This window comes from Penicillium expansum (assembly GCF_000769745.1).
Source record: "Penicillium expansum strain MD-8 chromosome Unknown contig312, whole genome shotgun sequence".
Lineage (NCBI taxonomy): Eukaryota > Fungi > Ascomycota > Eurotiomycetes > Eurotiales > Aspergillaceae > Penicillium > Penicillium expansum.
In genome coordinates this window covers 164,667-191,016 of record NW_015971265.1, presented here as the reverse complement: position 1 = coordinate 191,016, position 26,350 = coordinate 164,667, and the positions used below count along the sequence as shown (strand labels likewise).

At 48.6% G+C, this 26,350-nt stretch overlaps 11 protein-coding genes across 11 annotated transcripts; 6 read left to right on the top strand and 5 right to left on the bottom strand.

The window, feature by feature from the left end:
* Window positions 1–302: 302 nt before the first annotated feature.
* On the top strand, window positions 303–2,626 carry nimA (serine/threonine protein kinase nimA; the record flags this gene model as incomplete). Its single annotated transcript, XM_016746445.1, has 3 exons — window positions 303–354; window positions 426–478; window positions 539–2,626. 3 exons carry the CDS (start codon window positions 303–305, stop codon window positions 2,624–2,626), a joined length of 2,193 nt encoding a protein of 730 aa, XP_016600161.1.
* A 1,139-nt stretch (window positions 2,627–3,765) lies between these two features.
* On the bottom strand, window positions 3,766–4,647 carry PEX2_091740 (WW domain binding protein 11; the record flags this gene model as incomplete). The annotated part of the gene is made up of 1 exon (XM_016746444.1): window positions 3,766–4,647. The coding sequence occupies one exon, from the start codon at window positions 4,645–4,647 to the stop codon at window positions 3,766–3,768; it is 882 nt and encodes a 293-aa protein (XP_016600160.1).
* A 1,475-nt stretch (window positions 4,648–6,122) lies between these two features.
* Window positions 6,123–6,715, top strand: PEX2_091730 (uncharacterized protein; the record flags this gene model as incomplete). Its single annotated transcript, XM_016746443.1, has 2 exons — window positions 6,123–6,398; window positions 6,485–6,715. The coding sequence occupies 2 exons, from the start codon at window positions 6,123–6,125 to the stop codon at window positions 6,713–6,715; spliced, it is 507 nt and encodes a 168-aa protein (XP_016600159.1).
* A 1,002-nt stretch (window positions 6,716–7,717) lies between these two features.
* PEX2_091720 (ribonuclease P Rpr2/Rpp21/SNM1 subunit) lies at window positions 7,718–8,386 on the bottom strand (the record flags this gene model as incomplete). The annotated part of the gene is made up of 1 exon (XM_016746442.1): window positions 7,718–8,386. One exon carries the CDS (start codon window positions 8,384–8,386, stop codon window positions 7,718–7,720), a length of 669 nt encoding a protein of 222 aa, XP_016600158.1.
* Window positions 8,387–8,701: 315 nt separating this feature from the next.
* On the top strand, window positions 8,702–10,714 carry PEX2_091710 (ATP-dependent RNA helicase SUB2; the record flags this gene model as incomplete). Its single annotated transcript, XM_016746441.1, has 5 exons — window positions 8,702–8,954; window positions 9,468–9,878; window positions 9,935–10,295; window positions 10,350–10,607; window positions 10,669–10,714. The coding sequence occupies 5 exons, from the start codon at window positions 8,702–8,704 to the stop codon at window positions 10,712–10,714; spliced, it is 1,329 nt and encodes a 442-aa protein (XP_016600157.1).
* A 5,521-nt stretch (window positions 10,715–16,235) lies between these two features.
* PEX2_091700 (ketopantoate reductase family protein) lies at window positions 16,236–18,800 on the top strand (the record flags this gene model as incomplete). The annotated part of the gene is made up of 5 exons (XM_016746440.1): window positions 16,236–16,269; window positions 16,355–16,475; window positions 16,527–16,567; window positions 16,638–17,067; window positions 17,123–18,800. The coding sequence occupies 5 exons, from the start codon at window positions 16,236–16,238 to the stop codon at window positions 18,798–18,800; spliced, it is 2,304 nt and encodes a 767-aa protein (XP_016600156.1).
* A 1,177-nt stretch (window positions 18,801–19,977) lies between these two features.
* Window positions 19,978–20,412, top strand: PEX2_091690 (DASH complex subunit HSK3 family protein; the record flags this gene model as incomplete). The annotated part of the gene is made up of 1 exon (XM_016746439.1): window positions 19,978–20,412. The coding sequence occupies one exon, from the start codon at window positions 19,978–19,980 to the stop codon at window positions 20,410–20,412; it is 435 nt and encodes a 144-aa protein (XP_016600155.1).
* Window positions 20,413–20,607: 195 nt separating this feature from the next.
* Window positions 20,608–21,584, bottom strand: PEX2_091680 (histidine phosphatase family protein; the record flags this gene model as incomplete). The annotated part of the gene is made up of 4 exons (XM_016746438.1): window positions 20,608–20,671; window positions 20,752–20,967; window positions 21,081–21,344; window positions 21,409–21,584. 4 exons carry the CDS (start codon window positions 21,582–21,584, stop codon window positions 20,608–20,610), a joined length of 720 nt encoding a protein of 239 aa, XP_016600154.1.
* A 308-nt stretch (window positions 21,585–21,892) lies between these two features.
* Window positions 21,893–22,285, bottom strand: PEX2_091670 (uncharacterized protein; the record flags this gene model as incomplete). Its single annotated transcript, XM_016746437.1, has 1 exon — window positions 21,893–22,285. One exon carries the CDS (start codon window positions 22,283–22,285, stop codon window positions 21,893–21,895), a length of 393 nt encoding a protein of 130 aa, XP_016600153.1.
* Window positions 22,286–22,856: 571 nt separating this feature from the next.
* Window positions 22,857–24,008, top strand: trm44 (tRNA (uracil) methyltransferase; the record flags this gene model as incomplete). The annotated part of the gene is made up of 1 exon (XM_016746436.1): window positions 22,857–24,008. The coding sequence occupies one exon, from the start codon at window positions 22,857–22,859 to the stop codon at window positions 24,006–24,008; it is 1,152 nt and encodes a 383-aa protein (XP_016600152.1).
* Window positions 24,009–24,416: 408 nt separating this feature from the next.
* On the bottom strand, window positions 24,417–26,301 carry PEX2_091650 (CorA family magnesium transporter; the record flags this gene model as incomplete). The annotated part of the gene is made up of 3 exons (XM_016746435.1): window positions 24,417–24,999; window positions 25,050–25,690; window positions 25,753–26,301. 3 exons carry the CDS (start codon window positions 26,299–26,301, stop codon window positions 24,417–24,419), a joined length of 1,773 nt encoding a protein of 590 aa, XP_016600151.1.
* Window positions 26,302–26,350: the final 49 nt, after the last annotated feature.

The window sequence follows — 26,350 nt, the reverse complement described above, 5'->3', positions numbered from 1 at the left end:
GAATTAAACAAACGTCATTCGCCCTTTTGCCGCCTTCCGACCGTTTGATCTACCTCCCCTACCGCCTGCTGGATTGGGGAAAGCGCCATAACCAACCGTTGCATAGCAACGATCCCCCAAACACCCATCTTCAAAGCTCCAATTCATATTGCCTTGACTCTTCCTCAAATCTTCAATTCTGCAGTTCGACTCTTTCTTTTACTAACACAGGATCCTCTCTCACACCGTTCATGCATCATTGACTCTCATTATCCTGTTTCGTCTTCACCTTATTGTCCTAAACTCTACAGCAATCTATAGCCATGGCGATTGCTTTGGCTGAGGCCGATAAGTATGAGATTTTGGACAAAATTGGTAAGTTCTGCCTCTATTGTGACCCATTTTATATTTTATATGTTCAAAACTAATCATATATATTCGATTAGGTTGCGGTTCCTTTGGGATCATTCGCAAAGTCAAGCGGAAGTCGGATGGATTCGTAAGTGTAGTGCATTGTTGGCATCTTGCAACCGGGACTAACCTCAACTTATTCCTATAGATTCTATGTCGCAAGGAAATCAACTACATCAAAATGTCACAGAAGGAGCGCGAACAACTCACTGCCGAGTTCAACATTTTGAGTTCCCTTCGTCACCCAAACATCGTCGCATACTACCACCGAGAACATCTCAAGGCCAGCCAGGACCTGTACCTGTACATGGAGTACTGTGGTGGCGGAGATCTAGGAATGGTCATCAAGAACTTGAAGAAAGCCAACAAATACGCCGAGGAGGAGTTTGTCTGGCGCATTCTCTCCCAGCTTGTCACTGCTTTGTTCCGGTGTCACTACGGATCCGATCCCGCCGAAGTCGGATCAAACATTCTGGGGCCGGCTCCCAAGCCATCTGGTCTCAAGGGAAAGCAGGGGCAAGTCACTATCTTGCATCGCGACTTGAAGCCGGAGAACATCTTCCTCGGTAGTGACAACACCGTCAAGCTGGGCGATTTCGGCTTGTCCAAGCAAATGCAATCCCACGACTTCGCATCAACTTATGTTGGCACACCTTTCTACATGTCACCAGAAATCTGTGCGGCTGAAAAATACACCTTACGCTCCGACATTTGGGCGGTTGGCTGCATCATGTACGAGCTCTGCCAGAAAGAGCCCCCTTTCAATGCTCGCACCCACATTCAACTAGTTCAAAAAATTCGCGAGGGGAAGTTCGCTCCCTTGCCTGATTACTATTCACCAGAGCTTAAGAACGTTATTGGAAGCTGTCTGCGGGTCAATCCCGATCACCGCCCCGATACTTCCGCTCTTATTCATCTTCCTATCATTCGCTTGATGCGCAAGGAGAAAGAGGTTGTTGACCTCGGAAAGACCCTGCGCCGACGTGAGGAGGTTGCTGTCCATAAAGTCCGCGAAATGGAACAGAACCTCGCTAAGAGAGAAGCGGAAAAGCAACATATCAAGGCCGAAATTGAAAACACCGTTCGACGAGAGTGGGAGGTCAAAGCACGCTTGGAAATTGATCGCCAGGTGCAAAGCGAACTTGATCGACTCCGTAAGCGATTTGAGTCTGAAGTGCAAGAAAGGGTTGCCATTGAGGTGAAGAAGTACAAGCACAACACTTCTAACAGCAATATCACCCGAGATGATGTATTTCGCACAAGTACCCACGGCTCTGGGTCCTCTCGTTCCAGCAATCAAGGTTGGCGGTCTTCTCGGTCTTCTGCCAACATGACAGACGACAGCGATAACACCCCCTCATCAAGCGCCGACATCAGCCAGCTGTCTCTGGGCTCTCCTCCATCAAATGCCCGAAAGCAGCCCAAGAAAGAGACGCGAACGCCATTCTGTCGGTCTAAGACCGTTGTTGATTCACCGGTGGATGTTCAAATGGCCGAGCCGTCACCTATCTCAATCGCTTCGCTTTCCCTGTCCCCTCGCCGCACTTCCGCCCAAGGAGGTGCTCGCAACATCTTTGCAGAGGCCGAGCGTAACAAGGCTAAGTGGGAGCCCACCCTGGCCTACTCCGATGATGAGGATGACACCCCCGACTTGCCCTCACCAACTCGGCCCAAGGTGAAGCCCGATCCATTGAAGGCGCCGCGGCGACCTCTACTTCGCCAGAACACCGCGGCTCTCATGCAGAAACTCAGCACCCAGCCTTCTTTGTTCCCTTCCAGTGGTACCCGGCTTCCTCAATCTACGAGTGCATCTGCTTCCCAGTCTGAAGAGCGCAGTGCAAGTGAGAGCAGAGCTAGATCTCCCCACCGCCGTCTAACTAAAATCCCATCATCCGCCAATCTCGCTGCCGATGCGGGCACCTCACCAACTCGCAAGAGTGCCTCGAAGCAGCAACCTCCCCCTGCCAAGAATGGGGGTGGCGGCGAAGAGATGTTCAAGGCTGTTATGCAACGCAACATGGGGGGCCGCACTCTGGTCGAACTTGCACAGGCGAGAGCTGGAGGCCGTCCGATGGATGAAGTCAAGCGTTCTGCCAGTGACTCACGCGCCGGTGGTCCCATCATGAGCGTGAAATGCTCGGAACGTGATGCTCCTGCTATCTGGAACCCTGAGCTGGATGAGATGCCCAGTCCCTTCCTTGCCCGTGGCAAGAAGGTTATTCGCAATCTGCGGTAGTCTTTCACTTGGATCAAATTTCCTTTGCATTTACTTTGTTCTTTTCAGTTTGGTCCTGGTTTCGGATTTCTATGGCGCCTTGGTTTGGTGTGTTTGGAGTTTGTTTTGGATTGGAGGTTTCATCTAATTTTTTTTCCTTCCTCGATTGGATTTTGATCCTTTGGTTTCTTTGGAAACCCTCAGTTCTCCTTGTTTCCCATCGTTTTCGGGTTTCGCACTTCGCTTCTTGCGCATACTTTCCCATTATGTCACGGAGTTGGCCCTAATGTTTTCGGAGCATCCTTGCCACATGCAAGACACGGAGTTTGTTTCACATGTCCATGGCTCGTCCATGGCTCTTTGCCTTCGTTGGCTACACACTTGCCTCCCCGACTGAACTCTTCACTACTTTTCTTTTGTTGTTTATGCCGTCACGCCCCTTTCCTTCAAGGAGATGATTCAGTTCTCTTGTACATTTATTTGCATTAGCCATGCATTGACTGTTGAATTTTGTATTTTGCTTCCTATTTCTCTAAACCTTTAATTTATTACTCGTATCCTTGTCCATTCGAAATATATCACAGCTTATATATAGAAAAGTCCCTTGCACATAGTACGCTTTTTGTTTACCCCCTTCACATATATCTGAAGAGGCCTCTACAATAACTAGCTAAAAAGACATCACAAGGCCGCAAACGCGGCCAACTATTCTTGTATATATATAGGTTACATTGGACTGATCTTTGCTGTGTCTGCCTCTCAGGAGTACTTTGCTTTGCCCTACTTCTCGTTTGGATACTCTTTCTCCTCGGAGGTTCTCTATCCCCATAACATTTTAGTGTTTCGGGGTTATATGCTCAGAGTTTTGGTGCTGCAGTGCTTGAATGCTGGATGTACACATCCATTTACAGAAGTACCCAACATTTTTGGTGTCATTCCAGACTTGTGGTTGGGCTGTAGAAGTTTATGCTGACTTCCAGATACGCGAGTCGAGTCATCTGTAGTGTTAACCCTAAGATGCATGACTGGTTCACTGGTTCACTTAACCACCTTTCAGATTACTAGATACATGGAATACGCAAGTATGCACATTTGATTGAAATCTGCAGCATGATACGTGCATCATGTTTAATGAAACATTTTTCTCAAAAGGTTAGGTATTAAGCCCAAGCCTCCTCATCTTCGACCTCCTCTATCTGAACAGACTTACTCTGTTGCTTAAAACGCCGCTCCTCTTCTTCTAAAGTCAATGTCCAATCCTCCTGTGGCGAATCGCCAGCTTGTGCTTCTGGGGCGGGACCGGCATTATACCCAGCTTGCTCAAGCTTGTCCATCTCTTCCGGTTCCAACAACTTCCCCTGTCCCTTGATTGACTGTTGTTTCATCCTGACCGCAGCCGGAACAAACTTCTTTGTTGCCTCCTGTCGCAGGTCCCGAATCTGAGGCTTCGCTTCGTAAACAGTTCTGGCCGCTGGAATCGCCGTTGGACGAGATGGTAGAGGGTGAGGACCACTGCGCTCAACGTTCTGTTCTGAAGGCACATTTCCATCCCGTCTGCGCTGGTGCTGCCGCGGGATCGGTGGCGGTGTATCCCGCGGCATGGGTATCCTTCGCACATCGTCATCCGTGTCGCTGCTGTCACTATCACGGGGCATTCGTGTTTCATCCGAGCCTCGTCTTCTCTTCCCAAGCACACCGTCGCCACCACCCCGTCTAGCACCATCACCCTGGTGCCCCCCTCTGCCGCAATGATCGAACCGGGGTGCCTTGTCACCAAGAGCTTCACGCGCCTTCAAAACGCCTCGCAAATCCTTCTCCAGCGCTTCGAGGAGCTCCTTATCGCGCGGCCGTAGTTTTTGTCCTGATTCTTCGGCTTCTTTGAAACTGTTGATCTGGCGCTGAATTCGATCTGGGTTGCGGCGCGCAAGTTTCTCGTTTCGGCGCGCTAATGCCTCTGCTTTGCCTTTCTTCAATTCTTTTTGTTTATCCTGTTTCCGCTGTGCTGCGGCAGGGTTGATCGAGCGCTCCTTGTCTTTGGCCATGACGTCGTGTTGGTGTTGGAACTGGTGTGTGGGGGGTTTGTAATTATCGGTATGGCGTAAGCTAGCTGTGAAAGCCGGTAATAAATCCCTCGGGCTCTTGTCGAATCAATTCCAGAGATCACAAATTAGGTACCAGCACAAACTTTTGGGCTCTATGGGGGTTGTCGCAATCGAAGGATACGGTTTGAAACAAGAATGCAGGGCGCAGACTAGAAAAGAAAGCGCGCAATGAGGATAGTCGGTTTGTTTGTCTTGCAGAATAACAGGCGGCCAGTGCGGTAGGTCGCCTCGACTGGATCGATCGCGTCGGGCCGTCAGGTCGAGACTGCAGGTGTCCGGGATTGGGATTGGGTGACGTTCACAGGCCGAATGCTAGAAAGTCTATGAACAAGCGGTGTGTCAGGTAAAATGGCCGGTTTCAGTCTCTCAACATAGGCAAGTAAGTTTGAAAGTGATAGTAGCCAATTAAAAAAGTTGAGGATGAAGTTGAAGTTGGAATTTGGTGAAGTACAGACCCATGCGGCGGCGACCACGCAAGACTTCCCAAGATTAAGTCCTGGATATTTTTGGCTGGCAGAAAACTACACAGTCAAAGCGGAGAAAAGGGCGGTGTACCTTGAAGCTCCCAATCAACATTAAGGCCCACTTGGTCGCTGCAGTTCTCCGTAGAAAAACCCGGTAGGTAAAGTGGAGAGACAGCTACCATGGTTCGCAATTGGAACTACATACATCGTACATTGTACATCATGATATTCCATTTAGATTTATATATTTCCGAGAGCCTTAATAGAATGAAGAGTATCATTCCATATATATCTGTACATTATTGACTATTGCTCTCAATTCACTTATATCTCTAGTACAAATACCGCAGAGCCTCTTGATTCTCCCACCTCATCGAGATAGCTGCAGAGCCCAGCATCTAGCCTCGCAATATCCAATATAAAAACTAAAAAAACACAATCGAAGAAATAATTCCTGGATGAAACATGAGACAACCCTCTTAAAACACCCAATACAAGAAATACATCATGTACTAAATATTGCTTTTTTGGGACTTCCGTTCCATCTTCAAGCCCCTCTTTATGGGGAGGTCCGAGGTATCATATTTCCGCCTGAGCCTATGCCCTAGAACATATAAAAGAGAAATCTCACTAGCCTCTTCATTGGGGAGTGTAACTGGCTTCCCTGGAGCCGCGCGCTGTTTAGTTGCCGCCAAAGTATCAGCGGCTCACGCCTTCTTTCTCCGCCTCTTTTTCCCGTTTTGATTTCTCCTCATGAGGGAAAAAGAGAAGCTTCCCTCCCCTCTTTGACCGTCAATAGTCGCATTCCCCAATCTGACTGCAGTATATCGCAACCTCTCCTATCTACACCTTCCATCCTCCATCATGACCTGTGGTCCGTTTGGTCTCACATCGAGTTTGATCGGCGCTTCGTAGACTGTCGCGGTCGGAGCATGTCTCTGCCGGGACCAAATGTCCGTCTCAGCCTCGATTCCCGACACTTCGCTTGGCCTCACCTCCTCCGAGATCCAAATCCTCCGACAGCAACAGCAGATTGCCTTGCAGGGCGGCCATGCCAGCAATGGGGTGGCCAGGGGCAGAGGCACTGGAAGAACCAGCAATTCCAGCTCGCGCGCAACCAGCGCCGCCAGCAGCCAGGGCCGTTTACTGCTGGACCCTATGAGCCTCCGCGCACTATCGCATCAGCTGGACGGGTTGCAGGCTCAGATCAGTCACCGGATCGAATATGTATGTTTCCCCAGCGGTTCTTGACCGCATGTCCATATCATCGGGAAATCGCATTTCGTTGTTTTAACATGAGACGTCCTTGCTAGCTCGAGGATCAAATGCAGCGCTCCATCCAAAACACCTACGACCGCGCGGGAAACGTCATTCGCAATGCTGATGCCGAAATTGCCCGCACCCGTGAGATATTGGCCTCTATCGACGAGTTGGACAATGAGTTGGCGAAGATCGCTCATATTCGTGATATCGTCAAGTCATTCCGTGGCCGGATCGAGAACCTAGACCATCGCATTGACCAGAGTTCCCGGCGCCGACGATGATGCCTTCTCATATACACCCCTCCATATACTTCCTTCAAACAATACCTATCTCGAAGCGCCCCGAAAGACCGTGCACAGTCATGCGTTCTGCACATCTCACTTTTACTCGACCACTGGATGGTCCGACCAATACACACCTATATTTTCTCCACACAAGTACCGGAACAAGAACATACCAAAGCCGACAGAGCAAAAAGAAACGAAAACTATATACTTGAATGTGTCCTCACGGACTCTTTTCCTTGAATGCGCGCCAGCCACTCGTATTCATATATGTCACATTTCATTGTCTGAGTATCTGCTTTATGAAACAATCGGCTGAAAGAACTGCATGCCTCGCGGCACCATCAAGGCAAGACACTGGTGTTAAGCATGCGACCTCGAAAGGACTGCAATATTTTCAAGACTGCTCGCGCTGTGCCGACAACGGCTATGGCAACTCAGTTCACACCTAGTACTGGAAATCCATGAGGTTTGATGACTATCATGAAGGATTTTTAATGTGATTTGAAACGCATAAACACGACTCGTCTTTGTATCTTCTTGTTCGATTTGATCCTTTGCCATTTCCCCTGTTGTTTTGATTCCCCTCTCTGCATGTTGCGTGTACATTGCTTTGGGTTTTCCTTTTTTTCGCGTTGATTTTGGCCCATGTCCATCTTTGGGATGGTTATAGCTTGGCTTATGGTGTTCTGCAATATAATTGGGAACATTTTCTTCAAAACGACTGAATCGTACGTCGCATAACACTGGGTCCTCCAAAATTGACATGAAAATTGAAATGTCAGTGTCTGAAATCCAATATCAAGCAGGTCGTCTGTGTGGGTGTGGGTGTGATCGCTGAGGATATTGAGGCTACCCACGGGGGTTGAGACTTCTTCCTGCGATGAGGGTGGACATAATTGCCCCGATTTGATGGACACCATTAGAGCATGCCTGGGGTGTAGGATTCAATATATGGAAGTGACCTGACGCGTAACAGTTAAAGTTGGCGGGTGCGATTCACGTCACTGAGAGATCTGCAGCATCCAACATTGGCACATTCTCTTCACATAATTCGACTGTTTCTCCTTGCGACACCTCTGAGGTACGCACTTCTGATACATTCACGTCGTGTAGCAATGCCGAATCTTTCCCCTTGCGCCGCTCAGCGAGCTTTTTTCCAAGTTTCTCTGTCTGATGGAATCGCTTTTCAGTCCCGCATGAGAGGCACCGGATGACCAGTACATCGGCCCATGGCTTCTTGCCGCCGCGACTTGTGTTTCTGGTTTCATGCGAGCAAGTCACTCCCGGAATCAGGATTGTATCACAGCGCTTGCAGACTGATCTCTTCAGTGTGACCGGCAACCGAATCTGCGTCTTCATTGCAACGGCGCGTAAATGTGATACATATACCCTTGAGAGGTTTCTCAATGGTTCTAGAGTCTTCTTTTGATTCATAGACCGGACTTGTTGTTGGGTATTCACTGTGTGGTCATTATCCCCTGAGTCAACATGACTAGCAACTGAGGTGTGTCCATTGTTTTGAACTTTGGCGTTCTGACCCTGGTCGAGGGTAGATTTGTCTTGGAAATATGCGGCAGCTTGGTGTAGATAATCCAGCCGTGCTCGAATATGGCTCTGAGAGTTCTTGGAATTCTTGACTTCCTTTTTTCCTTTGGCTTTTGCCATTCTCGAAAATTCGACAGATCAACAAGTGGATCTCAAGGTTGTTTGCTGCAACCTGCAATTCGAGAAAAGCTACCCATTGACGCTAAACCAAAAGCGGTGAGGCTGAATGACCACGTGATACTCCCTTGGTGAGGTCTTCGTCCTACCGCCTTGTGACTTCTTCCCCTGCACCTTTGTCAATCGAGACCTGCCACATTCCCGCGGTCCATACTCTTCTCCTTACTACCTTTGTCTTCTTTTCACTTCAACCCCGCGTCATCTCTCTCTCGCACTACTTTTACCTCTTCCCCTCAAAACTCGCCTTTTTACGCCGCCATGTCTCACGAGGAAGATCTTATCGACTACTCTGATGAGGAGCTTCAGACCACCACAGCACCGGCCACTACTGCTGCGCCTGCCGCCACCAATGGCGATGCCGACAAGCAGGGTGACTTGACTGTAACCGGTGGCCGTCCCGACAAGAAGGGCAGCTACGTCGGTATCCACTCCACCGGTTTCCGCGACTTCTTACTGAAGGGTGAACTTCTGCGCGCCATCACCGACTGCGGCTTCGAACATCCATCGGAGGGTTAGTCTAACTCATTATTCCCACAAGCGTTCCTCCATTTGTCCAATCTCCAACGTCCGTCCATCCTCGCGGGAAGATTCTTCTGTCGGTATTTGGCAATCAGTCGTGTTTCGAATCTGCAGACGACATGAGGATTATTGCTCTTGAAAAAGGACAATATCCCATCACAATATATGTGTTTGGTCCTGTGGCGCTCTCGCGCTAAGCTTGAGCCTCCACCCCAACTCTCACGTATTTCGTGGAGAGTGGCGCACGCCGTGGAAGACTGTGATATTCATCACTTTTGTCTCCTTGTGAGGCGCACCTCATGTTGTCTGCAGAATATGATAGGATATCCACAAAAAGCATGGCTTTTGTATGTGACATACAGTCATGGTGGTTTGATCAAGCGGTGGAAGATGACCGCCCACATCGGTTTGATGTTGTCAAGGGATGGACGGACATTGCGAGACGGATTTTTTTTGCTTCTTCTTTCGTCGAACCCAATCTAACATCGGCTCCGCCTTCCAACAGTCCAACAAGTTTGCATTCCGACTTCCATTTTGAACGTCGATGTTCTCTGCCAAGCCAAGTCCGGTCTCGGTAAGACCGCGGTCTTCGTTCTCACCACCCTTCACCAACTGGAGCCTGTTCCTGGCGAGTGCCAGATCCTGGTCATGTGCCACACCCGTGAGCTTGCTTATCAGATCAAGAACGAGTACGCCCGTTTCTCGAAGTACTTGCCCGACGTTAAGACTGCGGTCTTCTACGGTGGTACCCCCATCCAGAAGGACGTCGAAATCCTGTCCAACAAGGAAACCCACCCCAACATTGTAGTCGCCACTCCCGGTCGTCTGAACGCACTGGTCCGTGACAAGAAACTGTCCTTGCGCAACGTGAAGGCCTTTGTTCTCGACGAGTGTGACAAGATGCTTGACCAGATTGGTACGTGCATGCGAGATACGACTCGATTATCACATCCCACTAACAGCCTCCCTCAGACATGCGCCGTGATGTCCAGGAAATCTTCCGCGCCACTCCCGCCGACAAGCAGGTCATGATGTTCAGTGCCACCCTCTCTCAGGAGATTCGTCCCATCTGCAAGAAGTTCATGCGCAACCCGCTGGAGGTCTATGTCGATGATGATACCAAGCTCACCCTCCACGGCTTGCAACAGTACTACATCAAGCTTGACGAGAAGGAGAAGAACCGCAAGCTGAATGAGCTCTTGGACAACCTCGAGTTCAACCAGGTCATCATCTTCGTCAAGAGCACTCAACGTGCTAACGAGCTGGACAAGCTGCTGCGCGAGTGCAACTTCCCCAGTATCGCGGTTCACTCTGGTGTCAGCCAGGAGGAGCGGTAAGTCCAACCAAGTTCGCCATTCGCTGCAGCAATTTGCTGACCCCCGTCTAGTATCAAGCGCTACAAGGAGTTCAAGGAGTTCAACAAGCGCATCTGTGTTGCCACTGATGTCTTCGGTCGTGGTATTGATATCGAGCGTATCAACCTCGCCATCAACTACGATCTTCCCGCCGACGCCGACTCCTACCTGCACCGTGTTGGTCGTGCCGGTCGTTTCGGTACCAAGGGTCTTTCTATCTCCTTCGTCAGCAACGAGGATGATGAAAAGGTCCTCAAGGAGATTGAGAAGCGCTTTGAGGTTGCCCTTCCGTAAGTTTCCTTCAACTCCAAGTTATAATAACTTTTAGAAAATCGCTAACCATTTTCGCAGTGAGTACCCCGAGGCTGGTGTTGACTCCACCACCTACATGGCTTAAACATGTCTAGGTGAAAACTTTGTTGATTTGAAATTTCTTTTCTCTTTCCAATTGTTATGGCGCACTAGCTCGGGTTTTGATATGTTTTTCTCCGCCGTTGGGCGCTGCCTCTGCCCTCCAGTGGTTTTGAAGTAAGGCACAACCCTTCCATGTATTCAAAAACAGCAATGGAAGCAAGAATGGGTTAGCCCTGCATGACTGTTCAACCGTATCATGAGCGTATCCTGGCGGGAATCTTAAGATCTCGATGTGAAGTTGCAATGTCATAGTCATCGACGTCTGCGAGACTAGTCAAAGCCGAAGACAGTCAGATAGAAATATGCACCGCCCTTCAGTCTTGGTTTCAACCAAATGACCCGAAGACCCTGCCAAGATCTGATCCAGCCAGAATGGATATAGACACCAGAATCCGAGAATTCAATCTCCGACCATCCGTGTTCCTCGTGTGGTTTGTCCATATCTGTCGGAGCCGATCCACCTGTAACTCTAGGGGCCTAAGAATAAACCCCCACCATGCAATGTATTTACGAGCTGAATATATGTAAGCGGTGGTCACAGTTCCAATCTGACTTGCAGAGTCTTCGTGGCAACTTTGGTCATCGATCAGTGTCAGCTCATAAATTGACGAAATAAGTTTCGTAGTTTCGCCTGCATGCTGCAGGGACAGCTGTCAAGCTGAACGTGCGGCAAGGAAATTAGCGATAATCTCAGGCGCCAAGTAGTAAGATATGAACGTAGATAGGTTATCTCGTAAGATTGTCAATACCTAGGTTTTTCTAACCAAATAATCCAAATAATATACTACCCCACCGTACTAGCAATCTAGAGAATCTGTTCTAGATATGGTTTTTCAGATATTTACCTTCCTACCCAATAACGACTGTTCCGTCTTCCCATTTCTCAATGGCAGCTTTAAGTCTACTGAAACTAGATCTTGTCACTGTCGAGGATAGCTCCTCCGTTATGGACCTTTGGTTCGCGGCATTTTCGGACCCTGGCTCACGACGGCTATTTCCTAATACTCCTGGCGTGCGAAAGTGGCTGGAAGATGCTATCTATCAAGATTTGCTTCAGAGACCTTTCCAGACCTATCTAAAAATTGTTGACCTGGGATCGAAAGGCGCCGATGGCCGACCTAGAATAGCCGCCTATGCAAAATGGGATTCGTCCACGCCTAAAGAACGTGGGCCACGCTATCCACCGTGGCATGACGATATGCCTAAGGAGCTTTGCCAAGCTTTCGTAGGTAGGGGTGAGAGCAATAGAAAGCGTGTTATGGGTGATCTAGGGCATATCTGTATGTTTTTTGCTCTCTGTTTCTGATTTGGGGGCTGTATTAACCGTGACATGGGTAAAGTTTTAGATATAGTCGCTACGCATCCAGATTATCAACGGCAAGGGGCTGCTTCTATGCTTGTTCAATGGGGATGTGATCTGGCCGACGTTGAGGGACTTGCTGCGTATGTGAGTGCTAGTAAGAATGGCGCCTCACTGTACGCAAAGTTTGGATTTGTTGATTGTAGTAATGCTGGACAAGAGACTACGTCGATGGCTCGGCGAGGGCAGAGTCAGGTCTAAATGGTGATTAGTTGCTCTTCCCTAATTTTCAAAATTATTGTATTGAAAACCCAAGCTGTCAGAGACACATACACCTACCTATATGCACACAGGAAAATGTCTGCCCGCGGGGACTTGCCGTCCACGACATTGCAGATTGAAGTGGTGAAACTGGTGTCCATCCAGCTATATCTGAACGGACCGCCCGAGACTGAGTATTGCTGGAGAAGCTACGGAGGAAAGTTGGGCATACATTTAATAGTATGTCGACGCTTTTGGGCTTTGGGGTGGTAGCGGAGAAGCTTTCTTAATTAAGATGTCGCTAAGATACTATTAAGTTCCTAGTAAGTGGATCAGAGCGCTTAGGTCATGCTCAGTGAGTAACTAGGTACAGTAGGTACTCCGTACCTATAACATCCATCCATCCATAGGCCCACCTGTGGTGATGCTCAGTGAGCAAGCCTGGTGATTATGTAATGCTCAGGGGCGTGCTGAGGTCAGTTGTACTCCTCAGTGAGCAAAAGTCGGCAAGGCCTGAGCACTAAAACGGAAAGGGAAGGCCAAGAAGTGGCAGAGGAAATCAAGTACATAATGTCGATAGAAAGTCCACGGCATAAAGCACGAATAAAGCACATCCATCAAAAGATCTTGAATATGAAACACAATTACCTAATGCATTACTCTGTTTGAGCTTAGCCCAAAGCACTAGAAGGTGGGAAGACACTGGGTAGCGCATTAAGAAAACAAGGCAGAGAGAGGTGGCCAAATACCCAACAAACCCTGTCTCGGTTTTTTAGTTAAATGTCTAGGGGGCTGTCCCGCTTCAGTGTCAGTTGTTGTTGTGAGTGGCTCTGTCTCATACCAAGGCGCGCAGAGTCTGCGGGCGTCTGCCGTGTGATTTGAAGATGCTTCATATTCGTAGCCAAGCTATAATGCACGGAGCACATACGAAGTAGCTACAATATTATTGTACCGAATACGGAGTACTCAGCTCTGTTTATGTCCAACTCCGCTAGCCTAACTAGACACAGCGAGAAATAGCGTGAGACGGAGTCGATCAGAAATTATGATAGGCCAATAGCTGTGCACTGATACGATCGAAGGACCCTCTTACGGAGCATTTTAAGTACCTACAATTCACAATTCCAATCACACTTTTCTCTCCTTTTTATTTCACATCCGCCAGGTTCCGAGGGAATTCGACCATAACTGTACATGGGCTCTAGGCTTTATTAAAGGTACATAGGGGCTACGTGAGATTGACTTGGTTTCAGTGGGACACGGCTTGCATTTGGATATTGATTAATCTATGGTAAAACGAGGTATGGAGTACTCTGTACTTAATCATAATACATATGGTACCCATAGTTATGCTCCGTATACGGAGTCCAATTTAAGGCGCAAATTACGATATTCTACGCTGGGGCGATATCATGACATCTGTGGCTTTCCCCTAATTCCATAAACTCTGTCAAAGTTAAGAGATTGTGGCTGAGGGAGAACGACATAAAGTGGTGATGCTTTGATATTGAAGATCTGTTTTCGAGTCTCCGCAAACGTGGTTAGTTCCCCCCGCCACCTGTCGGCATGGCCAGATATCAACATTTGAATGTGTTTGTGTATCTTATACAGAATAGAGAATACAATGCTAATTACTTTTGTCTATTTCCGGCTCCGAGAGAAGAAATAGAGGTGTCAAATGTACTGTCCTTATTACGGTTTCACCTGCACAACGGGGGTGTTATTTGTGCACATGCAGAGTAATCTGCCTTATATTATTATACGTTGCATACTCTGCTCCAGAGATCTGGACTGGTTCTAAATGATAGACCCCCAGCCTACAGGAGATGTGATCGATCCATGTTCTAGCCCTTTTAATGTTGGACCGGAACAGTAGGGAGACATTGCAGCTATTGCAGCTATTGCTTGCATTTTCTCTCTTTGAGCATGCCCTAAAATACCAGGACTATTTTTATGTCATTATCAGATTGAATGAATCAGAAAAAATTCCCCGATATCAGAAAGACTGTTTGGGGCCGATTCCTTGATGCGGTCGGGCAAGCTGCAAGCATCATTGCTTCGGCACGCGCGTCGATCACTTCACTGGTATGCTTCCCAGGGATTATCAACACCGCCTCCCCCTTCCAAGGTATGTGGACGGTCGATCTTGAACATCCCTTGTAATTCTCTCAACCTCTTGTGCTGGATTGATTGGTGAGCTAATAGTGAGCTAATGGTGAGCTAAGTCGGGTGGTTTGAACGAGTATCAAATGATGAACAGTCACGAATACCCTTACCCAAGTATCGGGGCAGGTGCCCTTTTCATTTGTATCACGATATCCTCTTCCAGAAATACAACATTCTTTCCAAGAATCAATGAGAATGTCGCGGTGGGGGGGAGGAGGAAGAGGGGATATTCCGACCCCTCTTACCGTTGTTCCATGTCGTACAAGATACAATGTACAATGCCTGGTGGCCATTTTTTGTGGTACATCAGTCCGGTTGTCAATTGAATGTCGATCAGGGATACAAAATTGATGCGTTCCTACGCATGTTGTGTGAACCACCCCAGGTACCGGCTCAGGTACCGTATACATGCACGGCTGATGTATGGGATTTAGAGGGCGCCGAACCAGACCTATCCTATCCCCTTGGAATGATTTGAAGAATGTGGCCGATACGTTGTCTTGATATTAGGAACTGGAGACATAGGTTGCTGTTTACTTTGCGTAAATGATAACTATGCCGGAAGGTAAACCCACGGTTCCATATTTTCCAGAAACAAACGAAAGTGCTTGGAAATTTTATAAGCTATGCTTTCTTGACAGGTCTACATCTTGCCCCCAGGTCCGGCCGTGTAGACTGTGGGTTTCTACGGAGTAGAGTGGAGGTAGATGACGAGACCAGGGACGCGGCATACAACGCGTCTAGTCCAAAGAACAGTACAACACACAATCTAGTACTCCATACTCCATACAATATACTCTGTACTCCGTAGTTACGATATACATTAAATAAGAAAAACCACAGAGGTCAGAGATGGGTCAAAAAACTAAAGTTAATTTCCAAAAATTACAGTATTGTATTGTATGAGAAAAAAGTCAAAAAAATAACATTTTCCAAATGTGAAGTTAAATATAGTATCAGACTATCAAGGCACCAATATGTACAACTAGTACGGAGTACGGAGTACATGCCCAACTCTTGACTCTACTATACTTTGTATATTTTACTGAAAGATATGATTGAACTGCAGAGATATGCACCTAACTATGCAACTATCTAAGTATCAACTATATCGTATATGAGAAACATTCCAATTTTCTCTGTATTGGAGAGCCGCAAAATGGCCAGATGATGTGGAGGCTAGACCGTTTACCATGTCAGTCGAATGGATCCAATGTGTATCAAGTGTATCAACCAAAATAGACGGAAAGAGAGTAAAAAGAAGAAGATCAAGCACAAGATCGAAAAACATCTGCATCCATCTTCGTTCCGTCAAAATAATTCTTATCGCTCCTTGATTTCCGTTTCCGGACTGAGGGGGATCCACGATCATTGAGGACTTGCAAGTATTCAAGGAGAAAAAGAAAAAGATATTTTGTTGACCGATCGCATTCAATCGTGTCTTTCCTCTCTCTCTCTCTTTTTCTTTCCTAAAGCGTGAAGTTCAAGAGAAATAGAGAAGAGAGAAAGATAGAGGGTAAAAAAGAAACTTGAACGTGGACAACCCTGTCTTATCCTTCTTTTCCCCCCCCCCCGGTCTAAACTTCCATTCGAATTTCATCCTTCCTGATTACAACTCTCCTTCCCTTTTTTTTTTTGTTCCCCCCAATTCCTCTTCCCTCTTTTCTCCTTCAAACTTCGCTCTTTTCCCCTCCATTCTTTTATTTTCTTGTGTTATAGGGAACCTGGACCTTTTCACCTGGGACTTTCCCGCCCAGTTCCTTCCCAGATTTGAGAGATGGCTCCTCCTCCACGTCTGCGCATTCTGTCCGGTGAGTTCAACTTCAACCTAGATATTTACATCTGGGATCTTACGGGGGAAAACGATGGTTCGTCATCTAATCAAAGCATGTGTAGTTGGTGGCAATGCGATCTCTGCCTTTCTCTCATGGCGACTTCAGGCGACAACCTCCTGCGACGTTACGCTAGTCTGGAAATCCGGATTTGACTCGGTGTCTCAATACGGTGTCTCGTTCAAGTATGTATCTTGATTCTTGTGTCACGGCCAGATGGCTAATTCTCTCCGCAGATCAAAAGCATTCGGCAACGAACGATTCAAACCCCGACATGGTGAGATTTTGATATCAACACTCGGCCTGTACACTGGCCAGAGCCCCGGCTGACTTATCTCGGTTTCTAGTTGTTCGTGCTCCCGAAGAAGCCTCATCTCGTGAAAATGCCTACGACTATGTCATCCTCTGCGTGAAAGCTCTGCCAGACGTCTACGATCTTGCCTCCGTGATTGAATCCGTCGTCACCCCCCAGCACACCTGTATTCTGGTGAATACCACAAATACTCTCGGCATTGAAGCCCATCTTGAGCAAAGATATCCTACCAACGTCATCCTTTCTCTCGTTTCCAACGTGGAAATCTCCCAAACGGGTCCCAGCGAGTTCGAACATCTGAGCTCAAGCGAGATTTTCGTGGGCGCAACCAACAAATCTTCCTCAATCCCGACATCAGTCCAGAACGACATGGCAGCAGCATTGGCGATGACTTTGAACTCTGGTCAGGTCGACTGCAAGGTTTCGGATAATATCAGACAGGAGCAGTTCGACCGAATGATAGGGTGAGTTTATTCGGATTCGCTTGGATTCAAACTTTGCATGCTAAACGTCTCCCAGCCCGATCGCGTTCCATCCCGCAAGTGTTGTGTTCGATACCCCAAACCATACACAACTCCTTGAAAAAACCGGTGTTCGTTCACTGGTAATGGGCATCATTGACGAGATGATGGAGCTCGCCTCTGCACAAGGTTGCTCATTCCCCAGCGATTTCCGGGATAAGACGGTCCAAAAAATGATTGCATTGGACTCTCCAACCACAATGTACTCAGATTTCCAGGGCCGACGGCCCATGGAGGTTGAGACTTTCCTAGGGTCACCAATTAAGTTGGCAATTGAGTCCAAGGTTCACATTCCCCGAATCGAAACAATGTACGCAATGCTACATCACATCAATATCGCAAACCAGAAGCCCCGGCAGGATTCTCCGCCTGCATCCGTCATGGGTCAACCGCCTCCCCGTTTGTCTTCCGCGCCTCCACAGCAACGACCCATGATGAATGGTGGCCCGCAACCTATGCGTGGAAGCCGAACGCCCTCGGGCATGGGCATGCCTCCACAGCAAAGACGAGGCCCACCACCTGGTATGATGCCGAGAGGCCCAGGCGGACCTATGCCCATGCCACCCGCCAACCGAGTTCAGCGCGACCCATCATTGGAGGGACTTGAAGAATTCAGCCATTTGGTTCTCTATGACGAGCAGGGCGAGCCAAGTATACCGCAACAAAATGGAAATGGGCACCCCGAACCAGCACCTGGCCCTGCCTCTGAATTGACATTACGGGAGCGAGAGCTGGCTCTTCGTCAACGTGAGCTACAACTACGTGAACAGGAGATGAGCATGCGCCGGGGTCCCCCGGGCCCAGGACGTCGTGGACCGGCTCCCTCCCGGCCTGCTACTGCCTTTGACGAAGAAGATGAGGATTACTTCGACCCGATGAATAACATGGCGATTCCCCACATCGACCCTGACAGTGTTGACATGATGAGCATGACTTCCCGGCGAGGGCGCAAGGTCCCCCCCAACCACAGCCAGTTCCGTAAAAACCCCGAATTCGGTGTAAACGTTCCTCCCAGTGGAGGCGGCCGCCCTTCCTCATCAGCGTTCGGCCGCTACTTTGGCAGAAAACGCGCGAGCGACCGTGTGATGCAAGAAATCCCGGGTCTCCATGATTCACTCATGGACAATCCCATGATGAGCTACTCCTCCAACAGATATGGAGCCGTTGACAGAAACCAGATGCACGCTGATTCTCGAGCCAATTCTCTAACGGCTAGCCACATGGGCGACTACCCACCTCGTCCCTTCCCACAGAGCCGTCGAAACAGCCAGACTCCTGTAATTCCTTTCGGCGGTCCCCCGGGACCCCAAGGACCCCCTGGCCCAGGAGGCCCCCGGATGGGCCGCCCTCCGATGGCGCGGGAACACAGTCTTGGCCCCCCTAGTGGACCTCACAATGGCCAGCCGTCACCTCCTGGTAACGCGCGTACGCCGGTGCCGCGGTATCCCCCGGGTCAAGGAAACGCGGCAGGGCCGCAGCAAGTTGAGCAACACTATGGGGTGAGCAACGCGTTCCCCGCTAAGGGTCCTCCTAAGAACCAGAATCTGACCGGAAGTGCGAGCGCCAGCGCGGGGAGTGGTGATAGTGGAGCCAGTGCAAATATTGATTCAGAACCCTCATCCCACAGCAGTCAGGTCAGCCTCGGCGGACAGGGGGTCGCGGCGCCCGTTCGTTAAAAAAAAACGGAGTTCCGTTCGCTTTTCCCAATGACTGACCGGCGTTCCATGATGGAATTCCCTTTTCGGCATTGCATTCTTCCTCGGCTTGGACGATCATTGTCCGCCGAAAATTGGTCATGTTTGGACCTTTTTTTGCATCATGGTGTCATTATGCGGGGACTTTATTCTTCGGTCCCGTGCTCTCGAAGCACCGGTTAATACTCTGCTGTTTGCTTCTTTACATATACATGAGGGACATAGGGGTCTTCGTTGCTCTTTTTATCTGTTTTCTGTTTCGGAGTGTGGTTGGGATAACGAGGTGTGCGTGCGAGTTTTGTCTTTTTTTTGTGTGATTTGCTCTGCATCGATACTCATTCTGTTTCGCGGCATTATCGATTTTTAATGAGGCCACTACGCGAGCCTAGACTGGGACATCCTTATCCTTGCTGTTTCTCTTATCCTACCTCCCTTTTCATCTTTACATCATGTCGATATAGCGTCGTTGTCGGCTCCCCTGCCCACCTTTTCATATCTCTGCATGACTGTATAATATCAGCGGGCGCATTCCTTTCCCCTCCCATCTAGAATCGTATACGCCTATTGTCTTCATTTTGTCTGTTTTATCATCATTCGCTCTTACCCCCGGGTACTTCCTTCATTTGCCGTGTCTTTTTCCTTGTCTCTCATCTGGCTTGATCCAAGCAGCCTCGTCTTTTATTTTGTCGTCTAGTCTGGTCTCTGGCGCATTCCAAAAGAGCGGGGGTTGAATTTATTCGGTTCATTGAGTTGTGTTGATCTGCTTGCTGGGTTCGCGGTTTGCTGAGAGAATTAATGACCGGTGCACTGCAGTGTTCAGTTTCGCTGTGTCTTTTGAACAGCGCATTATTCTTCCGTGAAACACAACAATTGATAGAACTTTCCATTATATCTTTGAGGTTGCTGCAATTCATTCGGTTTAAATACGTTCTAGTTTAATAAACTAGAGAGACTTGAATGCCCATGTGTGTTCTGTCCGAAGTATAAAATAGAGTAATCTATATTGGCACGTGATCTACTGATAGTAAACAATCCCGCGGTCAAATAATATCAACAACCAACACGACCTTGCCTGAAACAAATTCCAACCTGCACACAGGCAAAACCATACCCAACCCCAGTTTTCCCAAGCCAGTTTTTAAATCAAATCACACCCACAATGCCACCCCCTCCAATCCATCGCCGCCAAGAATCAAACACCACCTACTCCCGTCCCTCAACCCTACCGGGAAGCAGCAATTACAACACAACAGGAACCCACACATTTAACACAAACCCCAACACTACATACACACCCATTTACAGCTCCAATGCCTCAACCCCTTCTATGTCAGCTGCCAAATCACGGCAATATGCCCACCTCCATTCCCAGCTCGCACAGCTCAACGCCAACCTCGCGGACACGGAGAACCTACTTCGTATGACTGCCGTGCAGGCAGGGGACATGCGTTTCCTAGGTGGGTATTCTGGGGCACTGTTTATGGGGTCTGCGAAGATTCTAGGAGAGGAGGGTGTTAAGGGAAATGCGGACAAGGATAAGAAGGCCACTTCCGAAGAGGGGGGAATCAAGAGGGAGGAGAGTGATGAGGATTGAATTGATGAATTATCAATGATCGAGTATTGATTTGATATGATGTGGTAAGTCGGATTGGTCATGATTGTGTTGTGGTGCTTTACAATAGGCTGTGGGTGATGATTTCCATGACTTATGCTAACGTATGTCTAATGTCTAACAGCAGAGATATGGACTCCTTTCTCCTGTTCCCTCTTATTCGACTGAGGTGTTATCTTACTCCACCACGAATTGACCACCGAGAATGATCGCTGGTTCATCGATGTTATGGTGTTCATAACTATTTTCCAGTCATGTTAGCTGTGCTCCATACACCACGGCAGATGAGGAAATTTCCTCTGCCTAAAGGCCGAGCCTTACCTGAGTGTGCCTATACCACCAGCCTCGAGAATCAGGGATGTTTCCGTCAACGACTTTCCAACCCAGCGCATGGCAAAAGCACGCAGAATGTGGCCGTGCGCGACAACAAGGACATCGCCCTTGGGCTCATCCGGGTTCTCGAAGCAGGGACGCTGGTATTTGTTCTTGATATCATCGATCAGAGCATCGAGGCGGCGAATGACATCCTCGGGGGATCTGGGAGGAGGGGAATGAACGTTAGCATGGGAAAACTACACCACAGCAATGCCCAACGCGTAGCTGGAAGCACAGCCTAGAATCACAAGATAACGAAGAATAAATCCACTTACTCTCCACCGGGACATCCATCGGTCCAAATATTCCATGGCCCCTCACCCCTCTCAGCCCGCTGCTCGCGGATCTGTTTACTTGTCAACCCCTCATAGTCCCCATAATCCCACTCTCTAACCGCCTCCGTAACCTCAACCTCGGCCTCGGTCCGGATCGCCTCATTGTGTTCGGGTTTTCCTTGTTCACTCCAAGGCATTCGTCCCCGACAGCCAAGCTCGAGGAGCTCTAGGGTTCGCTGGGCGCGGGCGCGGGGTGAGACAAAGCTAGAATGACGTGTTAGTTACTTTTGGAGTGGAACGGTGGTAGTTTAGACAGGTTATTTCTTACACATGAGCGAGCTTCTTGGGAACAACCAGTCTGTCGTCTCCGACGAGGGCTTTGCCTGTTGCTTGAATGCGCTTCTCTCCATTGGCTGTGAGTGGGAGATCAGTGAGACCGGTGTGTCGGCCATTAAGTGACCATTCTGTCTCGCCATGGCGGATAATAAAGCACCGGGGAGCCATTTTTTGTGAATATTTGGATTGGATATAGTGGAAAGAAAGAGGAATGAGAAATGAAGAAAATAAAAGAATCCGGTTCAAAGTTCACCAGGGCATCAGGGCTGGGTCTCTTTGCGTCATGGTGGACCCCGATAACAGGCGTATCATCCTTTCTCTACCGTGCAACTTCCATTACTTCGTATACATGTCCAGTTGAGCTTCGAGTATTCGACTTTGATTTTTAGTATATTAAACATTAGATACTTTTCTTTTAGTCTATACCTCCTAGCCCACCGAATAAACATCCCCAAACAGGGATACCAAAACATCACTTATGGCTGACAAGATACCTCAAAACTCTGAGCTGTCTTCTTCCGCGAGATAGGTTTGCACTTTGTAGTAGTTTGAGTCTTGATCTCTTCGACCATCGCATGCCGTGAACACTTCTTGTCCCTGAACAATTTCACCTTGCAGCTCGGATCGATATTGACGTTGATGAAAGCCTCTGCACCTCCATCCACGAGATTGCTGCGGCAGCCCGAGGACCCTTGCCCCGCATAGGTGACTGTATTGCCGATGCAGTGCTTCTTGTGAAATAGGTCAAAGGTCCAGTTGGGCCTGTGGGCCTGGAGTTCTTCCGTCGGAGGGCGCGAGGCTGGGAGGCCAGCTATGGTTGCTGGGAGGAGGAGGGTTAGGGCAAGGATGGGTTGTTGGATTAGCTTCATTCTGGGGTGATGGGTTGGTTGTTGTTTTTTGTCTGAATGGATTATGCAAATTGAGAGGAATTGAGATGTTTTCTTTCTCTTCTATGAGCTTAAGGTGTTTATAGTGCCTTTCCATGATTGCGTAGTTATGACTGCCGTGTTGGGCCTTACCGCGGGTTGACGCGCATATCTTGTACATCCAAGTTTGTGGCCTATGGGATTACACTTGATGTAATTTTTAAATTGCCTTACAAGAGATAATTTGTATACATCCATGGTAAGCGTCAAGGTTCTTAGCTGTTCCAATCAACTAGTTTTGGTACACAGAACCTTGGCCATATGACAATGGTCTTCTATCACTTCTCATAGCTGATGTCAAGGCTATTTTTACCAAGCTAGGAGTATCAATTTCACTACAGAGTATAGACAACCTAGGTACTCAGTTACGCTCTCTCTGGCCTCCACTCCAATGCTTCTATAGATGGAGCCTACCGCCTTTCTCTCCGCTTTGTTTGTACTCTTTGCATCAAATGGGAAGGCCAAGTTGTCGAATATTTTGCTAGACAAATATCGCATTCGCTCATCCACCAACATGGAACGCCGACTCACATCTAGGAATGTGAGCCTGGACTGGGTTGAGCGAGGTGATCAAGATGGAGACAGTGTTTCGGCACATCTCATTCAAAACACATACGCCCGGCTGAAACTCCAGTATGCAGAAAAGTTGCGCCAGAATTGGGTTGAACAACTCGAATCACCCAATCAAGCCCTTGAGCAGCTGTCTCTTGCTGCATGCCTGATTGAACTGTGGAGGAGCATGTATGGCGCTCTACCAGAAACAGAACAAGAGAAGTCATCGAAAAACCTAGTGCCGTTTCCAGGGTTCGTGGACCTTGCTTGTGGCAATGGTATCCTCGTATACATACTTCTCATGGAAGGATATAAGGGCTTAGGGTTTGACGCCTGCCGTCGAAAGTCCTGGGAGACATTCCCAGTCGAGATACAGGAATGCCTGGAAGAGAGAATCTTCATCCCTCGGCCCTTTGTGGATGTACTGGACTTGCAAGGAATTGGCGTCGAGATACACACCGGCGATTTCCCCGATAATACATTCATCATATCCGACCACGCAGATGAGCTCACCGTATGGACTCCAATAATGGCCGCTCTATCAAGTCCCTCGTCGCCATTGCCATTCTTTGTGGTTCCGTGCTGTTCTCGTTCGCTTGCTGGTTCTTCGTATCGCTATCGTCCGCCAAAGGAGAGTGGTCCAGTACAGCGCAGTGCGAATGGCAATCCTTCCACAAGGAAATTAGATGATGCTATAGAGCAGAATTTACAGCCTGCTTCTGGCGACTTGAGGGCACTTCGTGCAATTAAGATCGAAGAGAAGACCGAAAGCGGATTTTTAAATTCCATGATTGGATCCCTCGCTGCAAAAACAACGAGTATTGCCGAGGAAATTGGGTTCGATGTTGAGAAGACATGGTTACGCACTCCGGGTGCGATTAACATGGCGTTGATTGGAGGTCGACAGCGGGTCACAAGGGAGTGGCTAAAGAACTCGGGTTCTAGAGATTCTCCAACAAAACGAGACCAAGGAGATACAGTTTTGAAGAATATTATGGAAGTGGTTGAGCGTGAATGCTCCAAAGATGGTGGCATCCAGGTAGCTGCTAATCTCTGGGTTGATCGGACGAAGAGTCTCCACCGAGGACAGGGAACAGTGCATCAAGCTAAATAAAGATACCCAAATGAAGCTAAGCTAATCATCTGTCAATAGCATTCATATATGACTGTTACTTACCCTTTGACCTGCCTTGCGTGATTCAAGTACCTTTTTGGTAAACGTGCTAATAGCGAAAAATGAGTCAAATATCCCGAAATCAAGAGCACAAAGAATGTAGAATCTAGCAGCAGATAATTCATATAACAGAGATAAATGGTATTGGCATGTCATCAGATATGGTCTAGATCTATTCACACCTAAACAGAACATAAACTATAGAGTGAGGGGGGAATAGAGAAAGGAGTTTGTTAATGTACAATAATGTTACAGACCTCTCCAACTCCGTTGCTATTAGTTGAAGATCCAAATTAAAACGCTTAGGCTCCCATTTCAAGGCAATCAAACCGTCATACTTTAATCATATCATGCATCAGGCTTAATGTGACCTTCGGGGCAAGCGGTCTCTTTCCCATCACCGTTGCCATTTTCCGCACGAGCATTTTTAGAGGCTGCCGCTGATGCCTGCATAGCAGCCTGGGAACTGGCAGGTGAGGATTTCAAGTTCCTCGATGCAGCTTGAGCTGCAGCCGCAGCTGCATTCTCTTTGAGACGTCTCATGCGCTCAGGTCGCCCTTCCCCTGGGAGACTGCCCCAGACCGGTTCGATCGAATCGGCACGCCAGTTATTGCGATTCCCACCGAGTGCGCTGCGCTTTGGGGATAGGGGGGCAAAAGTGTCGCATCCCACGCCGGATTCACCCCACATGCGGACCCGTTGAAGCTTGCGCAATTTGGAAAGACCGTAGACACAGACGAGACCAGTCAGAGCAAAGCAAACCACGGAGACACCTCCGAAACCGAAGTCTGATTCTTCAATGAAATTCTTCAAGTTCATGCCGTAGAGAGCAGAGAATAATGTCCCGGTTGCAAGGCCGAGTGTTCCAATGCTGAATTTGAGATCCATGAGCATGAGCGAGTTGCGGTTGGCGTCGAGAATTGCCTTGACTCTGAGATGTGTTAGAGGTGCTTTTCGCATATAATGAACGATCATACTTACACTTCCTCCGTATTGCGAATATTCGTCACCAGATTGCCACTGGCCTGAACAATCTCATCACACACTTTGTGGTATGACTCTAGAAGCATTTCCACTTCTTGATGGTCATCCTCTTCGCGCTCTTTGCCGACCGATCTCTCAGATAAGTACATCGCTGCCAAATCGTCATCGGCCTCCAGCAGATCATCAATAGCATCTCGTACTAGGCGAGCTTTCTGTTCAAATGTACCTAGTTTCTTGGAGTATATCAAGAGGTGCCGGAGCTTATCTCGGTCGATGTCCTCTTCAAGCGCACGAAGAACCCGCACGACGGGATCTCTCACTCCATTAAACTCCTCCTCCAGTCCACTCGTGACACTAATGAGAACGGCTTCCAGCGCGCGAAACTCGTACGGCAGTGATTGACTAGGCTGAGCGGCACCCTGTGATTGCTTCTGGCGGAGCTTTCCTTCTAGATCGTAGATGAACAGCGATTGCATGTATGAGTCTGTTGATCCATACGCGTCGAATACGAGTACCCGGTCCGCTTTAATGAGCACTCGCAGATGCAAGAGATTGATTAGAATCGCCCTAGGTCGCACTAGGATATGTGGGAGAGTTGACGAATCAATCTTGCGTAGATCTCGAGGAAGAAGGCCGTACTGTATCATGATTCATCTGTTAGCAAATGTTGGACTCTCAAACTCAAGTCCTCTTTACCAACCTTGGCAATCAGCTCCTGCTTCCGGAACTCTCCGTTCACAAGTGTGACGTCTCCATTGATATCAAACTCCGTGCATCGAATTCGTAACTCATTTGACGCCTTGGCTGATAGGCTGCGGCCGATATTAAACATCCCCTCTGTCCCTTCATCCACAAGCCCAGGGTTAGTCGGGCCCTGATTCTTGTAGTCGGAAGCTTTGTTCCGCTTAAGGCCAAAAAGCCGTCGGAGGAAGGGTCGGCTTTTGGTTGACGCATGACGGGAGAATTTCAGTTGCGTAGGCACCAATGGCGGCGACACTATTGCTCTAGTGGGGTTCGATTTTCCATATTGAGTGCTGCAGAGTGCGGTATCAAGTGTTTCAGAGCCATGGGGACCATCGAGACGCGTCCAGCTCGAGAGTTTCGGGGATGGCCCTGTCGAGAAGCCTTTATCGCGGCCGACAAGACGCTTCGGATAAGCACATGCTGATGGTGCGGCTGAGACCCCAGACTGTGATCGTAGGAAGCGCAATAAAGAGGCAGAAGGCGCAGACAGCCTCGGAGACAGCATGTCTCTGGATTATCGACCGAGCTGTACGCAAGTTCTCCCGATCAGATCA